We start from the raw sequence: 16,995 nt of genomic DNA, 5'->3' as shown, positions 1-16,995 counted from the left end.
GCAGTTCAGCACTAGAACTTCACAAAATTCATGTTCACACCTTAAGGTTCTCTATGCGCAGTCCATGTGTCACAATATTATAGCCTTGCACCTCCACCGAAATTGTCGCGTAAACGCTGTTTAAGTACACGCTGAGTCAGTCTCCAGGCGTCAGCACTTTCCGAAGCATTAGCGTCGATCGACATGTGATTCCAAGAAGAACCTCATTCTCCTCTTCTTCATTCATTTGCTCTGCCACACTCTGAGACAATATATTAGACTAGTGCACTTCTGTCGGTGAGAACGTCAAAAGCAACAGCCTCACTTCTTAAACAAGGAGTTATGTTAGTGTTTCTCTTCAACTTACCGCCTCTTTTTTACTTTTTAACACGAAAGTGTTTTATGCCGGGGTCCACCAAGACTTCACTGACGTATTTCCGTCACGGAAATACGTCATAGAACATAATACAAAGAAAGAAACCAGAAGAAAAAGTTCCACAAACATGCAAAATTTGGAAATCGAACCCACGACCTCTCGGTCCGCGACGATAGATCGCCGAGCGTTTAACCCATTGCGCCACAAACGCATTTGCAGAGAGCTACACAGACGCGCCTTATATATCTAACACTCCTCCGTGTACCCGCGCTCTTGCTCGGGGCGGTGCCGCCGCCTACGAGCAGAAAAGAGAAGTACTGCATTATGACACTAACGCGCACCGACAGTGAACGCTTCGGTGGTCTCAGCACTACGACGCCTCGATGCCAGCATTCGAAGGGACGCTGGCATCAAGAAGCACTACCAACGCCACCTAGGTGGCGTTCACCGTACTCAGCACAGTGGAGCGTGGCCTCCGCAATTAGCTCTGAAAATGTTTCTGAAGTTGATCGCGGAGGCTGCAATTACGACGCGCTGTACGCGCTGATTTGACTCGGTGACGATTCAGTTACGTGCTTTGTCTTGCGCGTTGTATTAGTGTGTCAGTTACGTGCTTCGTCTTTCGCGTTGTGCTAGCGTGTGCAGCGTAGTCCAGCTTCCATATGCACGACGGTTGCTCATGGTCATCGACGTTGGTAGTCGTGATGGAGGAGACGTGCCACCAGGCGTCAGCGTAGGTGCATCAACGCCTAAGGGCGCTTTAGCCACAAAACACCAATAGACATTATATATCAATGTGCAATAAACATTACACTACTTCTGTGAAGACACGTTTCACTTTCGTGTTCTATACCGATTCCTATATAAGAGGGATCAACCACATTTTTTGTATAAACGTACTGAAGCAGATTAGTCTTTTGTTATATATCATTGACGCGAAATACGAGAGCTTCTCTTTGTGTCACCCTAAAATAATTATGATGTAAAAAATTATCAGTGATTTCACTTCTTTATTGTACCCGTTCGATTCTTGGGACGAGTTATTAGAGGGAGACTGGAGAGATTTCATCCCGAAATATGCTTCGACCGCCACTACTAGCTTGCACACTTTCCTGAAGTCATATCTTTAACGCAGTTCTTCTGACATCCAGTCTCTTTTATGGCAAACGCAATTAATTGAGGGCATCGTAGTGCAGGCATGCCAAATCAATACTCGATCACTCAAAGCATAGTAGTGTGTGCCATTTCCACCAAAACCGTTAATATTTATCTACGTATTGGCCGAGTAATACGAAACTACTCCCGATTTCCACATACTTCCTTAGTTTAGATAAATAATGAGTAAGAGTCCTTTAGGATTTTGCATAGTACGGCCACTTATCTCAAGCACTCACTCATTATATGTATGTCATCACCTCACGACCTGTTCAGTATATTTAGGTACGTGTTATATTGTGTATTTCTTTTTCTCCTTGTGCGCTGTATCCTCTAGCAGTTTGCTGCCAGTGTGGCACGGACAAGTGAGGTATTTTCTTGGCCTTTTGCCGCTTCTCCCACGGCAGTCAGGTTCTGATCTTGTCTGATATAAAGCAAATGCAATAAATTAATTAAAGACGCCATAATAGACAAAACTGTGTACAGCACTAACGACCAGACCGCGAAGTGAGGGCAGGTCTATAGTGCATAAAGCTGTTTATTCATAAACGTGAAGGGTGCCGATCATGCGTGAATAGGATAGTGCTTGGTATTGTCGGTTGTATGTGCTGTTATTGCATGACAGATGCAATTAAGCATTCCTTCGTTCCACCTACAGTCAGGTAATAGAGCGAACAAGCTGCAAAAAACGCAGATTTTGTAACATTTGCGTCATTTTGTATAAAGTGGCAAAATCATGGTAGTTTTCTTTGTAGTTAACCTTTTAGTATTATAGTGCCCTGAGAGACAATGCAATCACAGCATGACACGGCTGCTTCTCTCAGGCATTTAAAACATCTACTAAATCTCATGAACATGTGTAGATGCAGGCTATTTTGTGCTATTTTAAGTTTTGGAGCCACCGCTACGTCTCATGTGCGTACGTGCAATGTGTTCATTTCGCATGAATGCGGCTATTTAGGATAGAATACGAGTTTTCTGTAAATGTGTGCCATTTAAATGCAATCTATTGCCAACTTCTTGTTCATGTCTCAAAAGTAGTTTAGGTGAGTGAATGAATGAACTATTGAGTGAACAAACGAAAAATTCGGGCAAGTTTGCACTCGCTCGTGCAAAACTTAGGCAGAGCGAAACTATCCATCCTCAAGTCTTACTGGCTGCTACTATTACTAGGTATTAACTTTGTTGCTGCTAGGTCTTACCTTGGTTTAACCTAACTACGCATGTAAGGAAGGTATTCTCGAGCGATCATTTTCGGAGGTACTTTCCCTTTCGCGACATTTCGCGTGATTAGCGGTGGACGCGTCGGCGCCTACGAGCGACATCGTTCCTTGCATGCCACAAACGCAGGCAGGCTAACAACGATTGGCACAGTGCCAAGAACGCTGTTGCTTGCCGACGCCGAATGCTTCGGAGGATAGCCGCTCGAAATCAAGCGAATGTTGACACGACTAGGTGCAGCCCCTTTTATGGCAATCTGCGAGGCCAAGCCATGCACACTGGGCGAAAGCTATGCACAGTGTACGGGATGCGCGCAGTTGACGACACGCAGGGATGACGTCACCACGCATGCGCAGTAGCGCGCAGCTGGCGGGAGCTCGGCGGAGCCGTGTCTGTGTCGGGCGTAAGCGCGCGCGTACCTGCGCCGGCGGTTACTAGGCAACGCGAGGTGACGTCATTGCTACTGCTTCGGCGCATGCGCGGCAAGGCGAGGTTAGACCAGGTGGTGCGCAGCTGTGGCTTGGTTGTTGCTAGGCAGCCTCGCGGAGTTTCTGCGAACTTCGGACGTTTCTGGTCCAGCTTTAACAGCTTCGCTGTTAATATAAAATAAACAAATAACTAAATACATAAAAATCACCTGAAAGTTAAATGAGGAGGATGACTGCAGCGAATGAAGGGCTGCCACTCAGCTATGCTAAATACCAGTGACTAATATTGACAGAAGAGCGAATGATCGATCACAAGCTGTTCATCGTCCGGTTGATAGAAAAATATTGTCAGATTCGTTGTCACACTAGGAGCGGAAGAGAAGTCCCTTAAACACAAGTAGATGTTTCGGACGACGAGTTAGACGTAGTGCAAACCATTTCCGTTAACTTTTTGCAGCTGCTTTCGGCGTGAGCTGCTTCGAGAGAAAGGAGTAGGGGCTGCATAGTACTGGCCAATAGAGTGTTAGAGTTCATGAGAAATACGAACAATTTCGCCCACACTTCGGTTAGCTCATCAAAGTTTGTACATCGAAGCTGTTAAGGGCTCACTCTTCGATGGTCGCGTCCGGCAATAGAAAAAACTCTCATTGGCTGTATACTGGATGTGCGAGTGAAAGTGCGCGGGGGCGAGGGACGCGCGCTTTCACGGGGAGCGAACGCACGGCGGGGAGCAAACGCGACTTATGTGCGCGTGAAAGCGCGCGAGCGCGAGGGACGCGCGCTTTCACGCGGAGCGAACGCACGGCGGAGAGGAAACGCGACTGCCCAGTGGAAGGGGAGTGGGGAGCGGTGAAGAGGAGCGGCTAAACACCGTGTCGACAACGGCGTACGACACGCGAACAACTGTTGGTGGTTGTGGTAAAAACTTATTTATAGGCCTTAAAATTGCTGCGAAGAGACTCCGGCTGGTCGGACGTTCTTGGCTTGCAGGGGGGGCTCAGTCCAGCGCTCTGCTTGCGGCTGCCGCTCTGCGGGCCCGGTCACTCAGACTTAGCTGATCGTCCAGGCTCTCGCCGGCCAGCAGCTCTTCCGATCGCTCCGCTGTGGGATGTTGTATGGGGGGTACGGCAGTGATAGCCTGACATGCCCACGTGATATGATATAAGGTTGCTTTATCTGAGCACCATGGGCAGCGAGGAGCGTATGCCGTAGGATGGATGTATTCTACTGAGGATGTGCAAATTGGGATACGTGCCGGTTTGGATTTGTCTCCAAGTGACTGATTCCTCTTTATTTATTGTTCGGTGTGGTGGGGAATGGCAGACTTCTCGGCAGACTTGCGAGAGGCCTGCTGGGGCTGTTGGCGTGTGGGTTGCTGCTGTTGCCCCTTGGACTTCCGGTCCTGGTTCTGCGGCTGTTGCTACTGGCCAGGTCCTGCAGGGGGTAGGGGAGGGAAAGACTGCGACCGCGAGTGAGAGAGGCTGCACGAAGTCTCCCCCTCCTTGCTGAACCACCTGCGTTTGGGATTGGGTGGGTTGCGCTGGGGGTTGTGCCCACGGGGTTGGGTGGGTGGGGTTGGCCGTGGCCGCAGGGTCTTCAGTCTCTGTGAGCACTGTTTGGCGCCCGTCAGGTGGCCTTCCCCACATATTTGGCATTTGGGAGCACAGGGGTGACCGTACCGCACTGCCGACACACTCAAGCGCTCGGCGTAGGACACACGTCTGTTCGGTGCCCCGCTTGTAAGCAGACTTGGTAGGCTTGCCGCGTCGGCTTCTATGGGTGGCAGGCTACCTCCCCCCCTCCCCCGTAATACAGTACATAGCGCGGGATGAGGTGGCCCTCGAAGGTGAGCAAAGCAGATTTGGTAGCACCAAGCATCCGCGCACTGTGCACTCTCGCCCCCTGTGTGCGCACGCGGAGGTTGGCAGTGAGTTCTTCAGGAGTAGTTCCGGGGTCTGTATGTCCGCGTCTAACCTCTTCCATGCCAACTGGGTCACTGGTTAGTGCCGGCACTTCCACAAGACCCTCGTAATCATATACCTGCTCACTGCATCTGGAGTGTAAATACATTGAGCAGCTTTTATTATATATCAAAATTCATCTTCGTAACTAATCTGTGTGCTTCATTTTGCAGTTGAAGTTATCACCAAAAGCCAGAATTCTTCCAAGAACGTCGTTGAGCGCACACCCATTCGTTCCCTCGGTAACTACACAAAGCCACACATTACTTCAGGTATCTGGAACTGCTTTACTACATTCACTGCATGCTTGCAAAATAATTTACGCGCAATTTTGTGATGCTGCTTAACGCGAATTAACGATGATTCATTACAGTGCACATTTCAAAAAGCAATAGGCGCTCTGGTGCCAAACACACCTGCCAAAAACGCAATCCCCTCTAATTAATTTTTAAAATTCTAGACATTTAAAATTCTAAAAGATGCATTTGTAAGATAGGTTGTGCGAACAAAGATTTATCTACCTCAGTGCCATTCGGATTGTTCCCTGAGAGCAACTCATGATATTGAAAAAAAAAATAACCATAATTGACGGAGAGCGAAAATTTTGCCTTATCATCTTAGAAAGATTGTGCGTCACTAGGCACAATGCGATGTGCGCCCCGGCTTTATTTGTTCTTATATAGCCGTAATTCGTACAAAAATAGTAATTTAGAGCATATTCCAAACTTTTTCATGATGTGTGTACATGTATCCTTAGTAGTTGGGATCACTACTTCCGTGAGTATTATGTCGTATAATATGGCTAAAACATTTCAGCGTAACGCAGTAACACGTTAGAAAAAAAGCATCCCCAAGTTGAAAAAATCACACTTTTCTCGTGTTTCCAGCTGAAACTTCCGCATTAAGGTTTTTGACCTAAATACATGAGAGACTACACGTTTCACAGAAGGACACATAGCAAGTTGCCTCGGATAGCTGAACATAGTAACTTTATGAAATTTTTTGCCTTCATACGGAGCCGTGGACCAGCAGCGAATCTTCGTTTGAATACACGCAACAGGGTGAAGTCGAGGTTTTGACGGAAGCCCGTCTGGTCGGGAGGCATCATGAAGAAGGTTAAAAAAAAGGCCACCGACCACTGAATGAATACAACAAAAGACGTTTCGGCTCCCCTGACGGGAGCCTTGTTCACAATGAAATCAAGGACGTGCGATACAATGTTTACACGGTTTAAAATATGACATAAGCTGCGCGTGTAGATAGGAGGGGGGGAAGGTTCCGTCCTTCCGGTTGAGGGTGCTATCTATCATTTGGATTGTGAGGGATTCTAAGTGATGTCTTGAAGTTAAATTTGACTTCAAGACACCACTTGGAATCCCTCCTTGTAATATCTAACCCCGCAAATAGGGCATAAATCAATTTTTCTAAGAAATCTGAAATTGCCAGCGGTGAAAGGTGACCTTGGGCCAGTAGTGACTATATTGAAAATGATGACAAGTTACAATGTTCAATTGGCTCTTAAGTACCGCCATCACCAATGAAATAAGGGGTGTTCGTCATTTTCTGCTTCCAGGGGAGCATTGAAAAGTACATGGTGACGTCAATTATACACTTGCACATTTCGTAACGTTTTGGTGTTCAGAGTCGTTCTGTGCACCATAAGGCTTTCATCAACAATGCAAAGGAAGGAGAAGTCGGGCATGGAAGTCGAGAACTAGTCAAGAAAGCGACAGAACATTTATTAGGTCACCAGCGATCTCGGCTGACGCCCGAGTTACTGCACAAAATAACACAGATAATCAATACGCGTTTGAATCAGATATTTAGTTTCCTAATATTGAAGGACAGTCAGAACTGCAGAGACACGTGTAGAAAAAAGAAGTAAAATGTAGTCGTGCTTATGAGCTTTACTAAGGCAACCATTTTCCTTTTCTTCGACTTCCGATCGAGGGTTACCAAACCAGTGTATACATAGCAGTTTGCTCGATTAATAAATTGAACAGTTTGGAAAAGGTAATCACTTTACTACATACTGAGCAGCACAAAGTATCGCAATATGTCAGCGCTCTAACATACAGATCCCAATTACCTAAGTACACTTTAAGCTGTCGTGTTTGTTATGGCCTGATGATATCGAAGTAAGTGCTCTCTTGACCAACATACAGACTGTCCCAACTATCATGCACAAAGATTTGAAAATATGCATATGTCACGTAGCTGGACCGAACCAAGGCAATATTTGCGGTCTTTTGGAGATTATGGGATAATTTTTAGCATTCCGCCTAATTATATATTTAGCTTTAATGACTTATTCTACTTCTCAAATAATATAACTAAATGAAAAGTGTCAATGATAAAATGGTTGAGCAACGTGGAAGACTGCTTATACAGCCTTCTGTTCTTGAATAAATGCTACATAAAAGTGCTTTTCCGAGCATGAAACAAGCCTGCGAATACACGCAAAGTGCCTCGAGCAGCCAGTCGCGCTGCACTGATCAATAAAGCCAACAAATAATGCAGCGAACGAAAAAAATAACGGAAATTACTTGTAGCTTGTGATTGAAGTGCAAAAGAGTGGAGGGGAATAAAACGACTTGCCGCGGCTGGAGACGGAACCCACAGTCTTGGGTACTTAAACATATCAACCTAGCACTTTTTTTTTCTATAGCCACTCAACGTCGTGGCACTGAATGTGTTAATAGCTTTCAATTTAGCAGTTATTCGTAGCCGATGTTAAACAGCGGCAAGATATTTTCCGTCTACTTTAATTCCTCTTGATCTTATCACTTCTAAACTTCTATTAAAAACTACAGAGAACTTCCCCTATGATTGCCTTGCCTTATTCTTCTTGGCTTCTTATGGTTGTAGATAAACCTCCAGGCCCCTTAGTGGCCCTTGCTATCGTTTCTACACTAATATTAACTTCTTGCCGTTTCTTTATTCTTTTTATACTATCCAGATGAATGGGAGGCCTATTTTTCCAAGTACACCAACGGCCTCTATAAGGGTTCGGATTCAATTCAACATGAACGACTTGTGGTCAAGGTGCTCGTGAAGCTGTTCGAGAGCAAGTTTGTGGGTGAAAACGGGCTCAGATACCTTGTCGCCTGGAGCATCTACAGGCAGCTGCTTACTTATACAGTGCCAGAACGGCTTTTTGGAAAAAGTCCTGTTAGCTACCAGCACGTCAAGAAATATTGCTACGCGCTCGTTGGAAAAGTGATGAATCGGGCGATGAAGAGCCCCTACTTTCAGTCACGTACGTCTCCTACGTTTAAAACTTCTCACAGCGTTAGGCATAGAGACATTGTCGAGCTACAAGTTTGTTGTGCAGATGTGCCGAAAGCATTATACTGTCCCTGAAGAAAATTGAGTAATTTTGAGAATTACGCCATTAGTAAATATAAAGGTACCAGCTAGAAAGGGGATTCCCAATATAGCTCCCACTTTTTTTAAGGGTGGGCTAGTTGCAACATTAGAACTGCCGGCCGGCTGCAGTTGAGGCCAGCTTCGTCCAGACCATAGTAACTCGACATGGGGCGAATCACTTTAAGCATAAATCACTAGTGCGCTCATGTTTGTTGAAGCGCGCACAGCCTTTGCATCATCACCAAATGAGGAGACAGTTGCATTTAACGGGCTCTATGATCGCGTCACCGCTAGTCCGTCCATTTCACGGGTTCTTTAACGCATTTAGAAGCTATCCTTTCAATGGTATTATGAGTTTATCTGGCGATGAAAAGAAACTCTTTGGAAGGTAGATTACGGCGGAGGTCGCCTTCACAAAGCCGGACAAATATGTTAGCGCGGAATAAACTAAACATTGCATACTTCATATTTCTGTTGATAGAAGTGCATAATTGTGTTCCTTGAAAAACAGTGCGTCGTTCTACGTGTTACTGAGCTTTCACGCAAAAGTGTTTCATGTTCTTTAACATCTCACCGAGTGCTGTAGACGTCCAGATCGCACACGATTTACCGGCAACATCCTTCATGGATATTTTACTAGGCCACAAATATTTGTTTAAAGGGATACGGACATAAAAGTTGGCGGGTGTTTTTTTTTTGCGTCGGAACAAAAGTTGACCTGTTGAAAATGACGAATACAACAAGCTGCTTTAAAAAAAACGAGAAACATGTTTTTTTTTGCGATCTTAAGCTGCACCCCGCCTCCAAGCGGCTGCCGGCAAAAGCTGAAATTTGACGTCATAACACCCACCCTCACGCGCGCGCGGCCAAGGTCAGCCACAGCCGTTGCAGTGTTTCCGGGGGTATCGGTCCCTTGCAGCGTTTGTTTAACTTCTTTCGGCGATCTTTGCACGTGGTTCGTCGGAAACATTATTCCCGTCGACGCTCCACGCAGGTGGTACGTCTTACATGCGCCTTCCCGCGGTAGTCGCTTGGTGTGGAACGCGTTCGTCGCGGCGGAATGAAATGCCGAGACATTGCTGTTATAACAGCATCATCAGTCGTGACACGCCGTCGCACACGTTTCCCAGATACGAGAAGGTGCGTAGACTTTGGATACCTGGCTGTCAGCCATCATGCCCAGCCCTATAAAAAATGACTTCATTTGCGCGGACCACTTCGTCGGCGATGATTATGTGACCAGCCCGGCTGTGCTGAAAAGCCTCGGCATGCCGCTCAAAAGGCAACGCCTAAAGCCTGACGTTGTGCCATCAGATTTCTCACGAAAACGCAAGGCAGCAATGATCAGTGGCGCGTTTGAAAAGAGGAGGCGAAAAGATGTCGGTACTGTTTTCGTTCACTTACAGCCTTCTTGAGTTGTGTGAGGGCGAGGCTGGGGCGAGATGCCCGAGGCTGGGCACGAAGGCAGTAATGTCTTTAAAGAAGTTGGCAAAGCATAGTAAAACAATACAAGGCTTGCGCGCGCGAGCGCGACTCACGAGATCAGTCCTACATGGCAGCGGGGCAAACACACACACAGTTCTGCTTCTCCACAGGCTAAAAGGGGGAAAACTGGGGAGAACGCCAGCAGGCGCTGTCATCTGTCGGGTGGCTGGCGAAGTGGACGTGATAGTCTCGGAGGCACTGATACTTTACAGCAGCTACATAAACTACTATTCAGTCATCCAGGCAGTGCTGAAGTACCCCCGAGCTGGCTCGCCTACGTGCGCTCTTGGAAAAGCAAATTTACAGAGGAAATGACAAATAATTCTTCCACAAGTGTGTGGTGCAGAGGTAAATCTTCACGCCACGGTTCGCGAAAACCTGACTGGCACTTCGACGGCCGCCTGCTCTTCTCTGTCGCTTGACGCGGAAAGCTCGTAACCGTAAGCGGTAATATTTCTTGCCAAGTTGGAATGGTCCTCGTGTTCAGACGTGTACTCATCGCTGGTAGACGTACCACAACTCGAATCCATGCTTACGATGGCGGCGTCAGCGCGCTTCTAATGACCGCTCCCGCCTGCTGGCTATCCGACGAGGGTGTCGTGACGTCACGCCTTCCAACTGGCGTGGGTCGGGCGGCGAGGCGCACGCTCACAAAAACGCCAAAAATAAAGCCATCGGATCAAAAGTGAGCTAAGTGAGTACTTTTCTGTGTAATCACACACTGAGGATTCATTTTCAGCATTTTCGTAAAATTTTCAGATTTTGTGTCCGTATCCCTTTAAGCAAATGACGCTTAACGTCATTAAACCGTGTGGGTTTCCCTACTTTCATTGCATAACTCATCTCGATTGGCAGAGGAGCATAGGTCGTCTTGGCTGTTTTCTGTTTTCTCCCGCCTATTTAGAATTTTGTAAATAAATTGTGTGTAAGGTATCTGCCTTTTTAAATAATGTTTATATTGCCACGCATCTTCAATAGGGGGCTGACGACGTTTATTGAGAGCGGCTGGGCTCTGGCGAAAACGGCGGCGATAGCTAACTATCGAGCGGGGCGGTTAGCACGCGCACTTCTTTCTTCTTGCGCCTCTGCGCTTGCCCTATTCCCACTACTACAGGTGACCATTTCCCCCTTCCTTGGTAAGGGCATAGGCTCGATGCTCAAGAAGTGGTGTAAGAAAGAAAAAAAAAACAACAACAACAAAACAACACACGCTCAATGAAGATGCTCGCGCACAGAACACAGCGAGAGCTACAGCAGCGTAGCTAGAAACAATTCTCTACCTCTCTAGAAACGGAGAGGTAAGTGCATTAGGTGCAAATGGGAGCGTAAAAATCACGAACGCGCAACGTAGGGCTTCATGCGTACGACGTGAACTACGTCAGAACTACGTGGTTGTCGACGCCGTGTTTGCGCCGCACTGTCTGGAACGACTTCATAGTTCACGTCACTAATGCGGCGCAGCACTTTGTAGGGGCCAAAATACCGGCTGAGAAACTTTGCACAAAGGCCACGGCGGCGAACAGGGGTCCACACCAACACTTGGTCTCCGGGACTGTAGCGCACTTGCCGGTGACGGATGTTATAGCGCCGTGCATCTGCGTGTTGCTGCTCACCGATGTGCAGCCGCGCGAGCTGGCGAGCCTCCTCAGCGCGCTGAGCAAATTCTTCGGCGTCAGTAGTTAGGTGCTCGGCGTCGTGGCACGGAAGCATAGCGTCAAGCATCGTCTGTACTTCGCGGCCGTAGACAAGGCGAAATGGTGTGAAGCACGTTGTTTCTTGTACGGCGGTATTATACGCGAACGTCACATAAGGCAGGATACGATCCCATGTTTTGTGCTGGACGTCGATGTACATAGAAATCATGTCTGTGACGGTCTGGTTTAATCGCTCCGTAAGGCCGTTGGACTGTGGATGGTAAGCGGTCATCTTTCGATGCCTGGTGTTGCTTAGTTGAAAAATTTCGTGCGTGAGCTGTGCCGTGAACGCCGTTCCTCTATCTGTGATAACAGTGGCTGGGGCACCATGGCGCAATACAATTTGACACATGAATAACTGCGCTACCTCAGAAGCCGTGGCTCGTGGGAGCGCCTCTGTCTCGGCATAGCGGGTTAAATAGTCAGTGGCGACAATCACCCACTTGTTGCCGTCGGTTGACAGAGGAAAAGGCCCAAGAATGTCCAAGCCAACTTGGTCGAATGGCTTATGAGGTGGTTCAATGGGTTGCAATAACCCGGCGGGCTTCAGGGGTGGTGACTTTCGTCGCTGACATTCACGGCAGCCTTTCACATACTGCTTGATGCTTGCCGAAAGTCCGGGCCAGTAATACATCTCGCGCACTCTAGCAAGCGTTAGTGAGGAGCCGAGGTGGCCAGATGTAGGCTCGTCGTGGCAAGCGAAAAGAATATCGTCCCGCGAGTCTTTGGGAACTACTAGGAGGTAGGCTCGATCATTCGGGCGGGCGTTCTTCTTGTACAGCACATTGTCTCGTAGACAGAAGGACGTCAAGACGTGACGTAGATGGCGTGGTATGGTTGTTTCATGGCCCTCTAAGTGGTCGATGAGAGGTCGAATTTCAGCGTCGTCACGCTGCGATTTGACCAAGTCTGACGTAGTAAGGGCGCCAAGGAATCCGTCGTCGTCCTCTGACTGTCGACTGACAGATTCGGCGGGAGCACGCCACAACGTATCGGCGTCTTCATGCTTGCGGCCAGACTTATAAACTATGGTGACGTCGAATTCCTGTAGCCGAAAGCTCCACCGTGCCAGCCGTCCTGAAGGATCGCGTATGTTCACCAACCAACATAGAGCATGGTGGTCTGTCACCACTTTGAAGGGACAGCCGTAGAGATAAGGGCGAAACTTCGTGATCGCCCAGACGACCGCGAGACACTCTTTTTCTGTAGTAGAGTAGTTCGCCTCGGCACGGGACAGCAAGCGGCTAGCAGAGGCTATTACTCGTTCAATGCCGTCTTGACGTTGGACGAGTACTGCGCCAAGGCCGATGTTGCTGACGTCAGTATGCACCTCGGTGTCAGCCTCTTCGTCGAAATATGCCAGGACGGGTGCTGACTGCATGCGTTGGCGTAGTTCAGCGAAGGCCGCTTGTTGCTCATTCGTCCAGGCAAATGGCGTCCAGGCAAATGCCAATCTTCGAGAAGTTGTCGATGAAGCGGCGATAATACGCACACAAGCCAGGAAGCGTCGGACGGCCTTCTTGTCGGTAGGAAGAGAAAAAGCTGCTACAGCGGCAAGGTTGTCGGGATCGGGTCAAACTTCTTTCGCGCTGACGACATGTCCGAGAAACTTGAGCTCTTCATAACCGAAGTGGCACTTCTCTGGTTTAAGCGTGAGGCCAGCCGATCGGAGCGCTTCTAGCACATGCCGCAGGCGATTAAGATGTTGCTCAAATGTTTCAGAAAAGACAACTACGTCGTCAAGATACACAAGGCAAGTCTGCCACTTCAATCCAGCGAGGACAATATCCATCATTCGCTGGAAAGTTGCTGGGGCTGAACACAAACCGAAAGGGAGCACTCGAAATTCGTAAAGGCCATCGGGAGTCACAAAGGCAGTTTTCTCGCGGTCTCGTTCGTCTACCTCGATCTGCCAGTATCCACTTTTCAAATCGAGTGACAAAAAGTACTGGGCACGCCGCAGTCTATCTAACGAGTCGTCGATACGTGGCAGTGGGTACACGTCCTTTTTAGTTACGTTGTTGAGCTTCCGGTAGTCGACGCAAAAGCGCAGCGTTCCGTCTTTCTTTTTGACACGAACGACCGGAAACGACCATGAGCTGTTGGAAGGTTCGATCACGCCGTCTTCAAGCATCTCTTGTACTTGCGTACGAATCGCTGCGCGTTCCTTTGCCGACACGCGGTAAGGCTGCTGGTGTATCGGGCGTGCGTCGTCGCATGTGATGATCCTGTGCCTTGTAACCGAAGTCTGGCGTACGTTTGACGAGCTTGCGAAGCATGCCCTGAATTCAAGCAAGAGCTCGTGCAGTGCTACCTGTTTGTCGTTCGATAACTCGGGATTAATGTCGACGGTGCCCAGTGACTTGTCAACCAGCCTCACTGTTTCAGGGGCAAAACATTCAGCCACGTTTTCTATTTATTCGGCAAACGCTACCGAAGTACCGCGGAAGAGGTGTCGAAGCTCTTTACTAAAGTTGGTGACTAGCAACTTAGATCGGCCATCACGAAGCTGCAGCACACTCCTGGCCGCACAAACACCTTGCGTCAGTAGATTCGCTAAGTTACTTTCTGCGACCACTCTACCTTCGCGCATTCCACCGCACATCACTTCGACTAGAACACTGGCTCGTGGAGGAAGCGTAACACTTTCAGCGGAAACACGTAACGCGTCGTCACGTCGTTTGTCGTCGTTTGTGTCGATTGCTTGGTCGGCTGAGAAGGTGACTACACCTCCCTGTAAGTCAATAACAGCGCCGTATTCCTGCAGCAAGCCAACTCCGAGAATGACGTCGCGGGAGCATTCACGTAGGACAAGGCAACTCGCCACGAATGTCGATCCTCGAATTCGAACTCTTGTCGTGCAGGATCCCAGTGGAGTAACGACGTGACCGCCAGCCGTTCGAATCTGCGAGCCATGCCAAGGGGTAACAACTTTCTTCAGAAACGTCGCCATCTTCCCGCTTAATATAGAATAGTCCGCTCCGGTATCCACTAAAGCGCTAACCGCGTAACCGTCGATCGCTACCGGTATGTCGAGCGAAAGCCGGTCATTCCGTTCAGCTGCAGTTGATGTCGGGCCGGTACCCTTGTTTACTCGCGTCGATCGGAGGTCTTCAGCGCGTCGACTGCCAGCGGCCTTGCCCCCAAAGGTCGCTGTAGTTAGTTTTCCCGGCGGGGACTTGGCGACCGTCCGCTCGAATACCGCTGGGGCGATGGTGAAAATCGCCTTGGCGACGGCAAGCGTGACTTCCGCCCGGTAGGCGGTGGCGTGCGTTGCTGAGCCAGATAATCCTCAATGTCCCGAGGTCGTTGGCCCAGTCGGGGCGGCGGCGAATAGGCGGAAAAGCCCCGCAACCCGAGGCGTCGGTATGGGCACTGGCGGTACAAATGATCTGCCTCACCACAGTGTAAACACAGAGGACGGCGATCCGGAGTGCACCAAACGTCTGACTTCCGAGGGGACATGCGTCGATCATCGGCATAATGCACCATTGCTCTTGCGGAAGCACAACCGGAGAAGCGGCATGGGGAAAGGGTGGAGGCGTGCGTCGTTCCTCGATGTATGTGTGATGTGTTTGTCACCGATCTCGGAGGCGTGCGGGTGTTAGACGAGATGGAGAAGGAAGACGGATGGCGACACAGCAAACAGATTTTTTTAATAACACACACACTCAAAACTCAAACTAAAAATCAAGCACATCTAAGCACACTACGAGAAGAAATACTAATAAAAATACAAACTAAAATACAAAGCCTAATGTGCAAAACATTCTACTTGGCGCCTATGCGCGTCCGTGGCGGCTAACTCTTCACAGTCAGGCAACCCTGTCTTATCTCAGAGACGCTACAAACAAAGAGTCACCTTGCTGCGTTCGTCGTTGCACGTCTGTCCGAGTTCGAAGCTCGTCGGTCCCTTTTCTCCAGCAGTCGGTGTACTCGTTGATGCTATAGTCGCTTTTGCCTTGTTGTCGGCGCGTCGTCTCTTTACCAGTAGGGAGCTCGCTGGTGCTTCGTCGGTGATGAGCTCGTCGGCTCGTCCGCAACGGCGGTCGCCGTAGCTTAGGCCTACCTGCCTAGGCCTAGCGTCGGGACGCGTCCCAACTCCTTCAAGAGTGCTGACGTGGCGTCCCGAGGAGGATCAATCGTGCCGGTCTGCCGCAGAAGGGGGAGCCTCTCTGGGGTGCCTGGTCCTGCCGTGAGCAGCTGCAGCTCGTCCAGGAGCCTCGCCCGAACTTGCCGAGGTCGACGGCCACGCCTTGGACGGCCAACGTCACGGACTCGGCCAGACCCCCAAGTCTCCCGTCGCCAGAGCGGTGCTGGCGATGCGACCTTCCTGGCCCGGAACCACGTCGATAATCCTCAGACAGCGCCGTTCATCCCTCGATTACGGCTCGGCTCACGCGCCTCGAGAGCTCGTGCCGTTCGGAACGCTCCGATCACATCGTCCTCGTCTTCTTTTATTTCGCCGCCGGCGTCTTACTCATGACAGTATGGCACCGGTTGGGCTGGTGGGAGTGCAACCAGCTGAGCGGCCTGCACAAACCGCGGCGGGAACGAAGAAGGCTGTCGCAAGACTTCTGCGTAGGTCGCACGGTGGTGTACAGAAGGCGCAGGCGCGGTGTTAGGAAAAGGAACGGTGGACCGGAGCGCTTGGTGCACTTCAACTCTTATTACACTCGCAATGGAGCTCACAGTGGCTTGTGGGGTGCCGTAAACCTTCAGTATCTCTTCGCGCACAACGGTGCGGATGAGGTCTCGAAGGTTGTCATTGTGGCTTCCGATGGCCGCCTACATGTCCGTAGTCGCGTTCACTTGCCGCTCGTAAAAGTTAGAGCGCTGCTGAAGCATCTTCTCCATACTGACCGCCTCGGATAGAAATTCGGCGACAGTCGTCGGAGGATTGCGCACCAGACCAGTGAAGAGCTGCTCCTTCACCCCTCGCATCAGGTAACGCAACTTCTCGTCCTCGGTCATTCCAGGGTCTGCTCGTCTGAAGAGGCGCGTCATAGCTTCGACAAACGCGGTAACGCTTTCGCTGGGAAGCTGGACGCGGACCTGAATTGCTCGTTCGGCTCGTTCGCGGCGAGTAGGACTGGCCTAAGTGTCCAGTAGATGACGGCGGAACTCGCGCCACGACGTCAGTTGCTCCTCACGGTTTTGAAACCATGCACGCGCGCCGTCCTCGAGGCAAAAGTAGACATTCCTACGTTTAGTCGCGTCGTCCCATTAGTTGTATTCGGCGACGCGCTCGAAGTCGGTCATCCAATCTTCGACGTCTTCGAAGACGTCACCATGGAACGACTTCGACACCAGCGGGTTCTGAAGTG

The 16,995-nt window shown here is 49.6% G+C and overlaps 1 protein-coding gene across 1 annotated transcript in view; it reads left to right on the top strand.

Annotated features, from left to right (window-relative positions):
* Positions 1-16,995, top strand: part of LOC125944346 (neprilysin-3-like) — a 75,122-nt gene that overhangs the window by 22,400 nt on the left and 35,727 nt on the right. Inside the window, exons 5-6 of the mRNA XM_049664741.1 lie at positions 5,294-5,362; positions 8,080-8,379. Coding sequence (XP_049520698.1) covers positions 5,294-5,362; positions 8,080-8,379 — 369 coding nt within the window. The remainder of the gene's footprint in view (positions 1-5,293; positions 5,363-8,079; positions 8,380-16,995) is intronic.

This window comes from Dermacentor silvarum, chromosome 3 (assembly GCF_013339745.2).
Source record: "Dermacentor silvarum isolate Dsil-2018 chromosome 3, BIME_Dsil_1.4, whole genome shotgun sequence".
In the NCBI taxonomy this organism is placed as follows: Eukaryota; Metazoa; Arthropoda; class Arachnida; order Ixodida; family Ixodidae; genus Dermacentor; species Dermacentor silvarum.
This window is presented reverse-complemented; position numbering and strand designations above follow the sequence as displayed.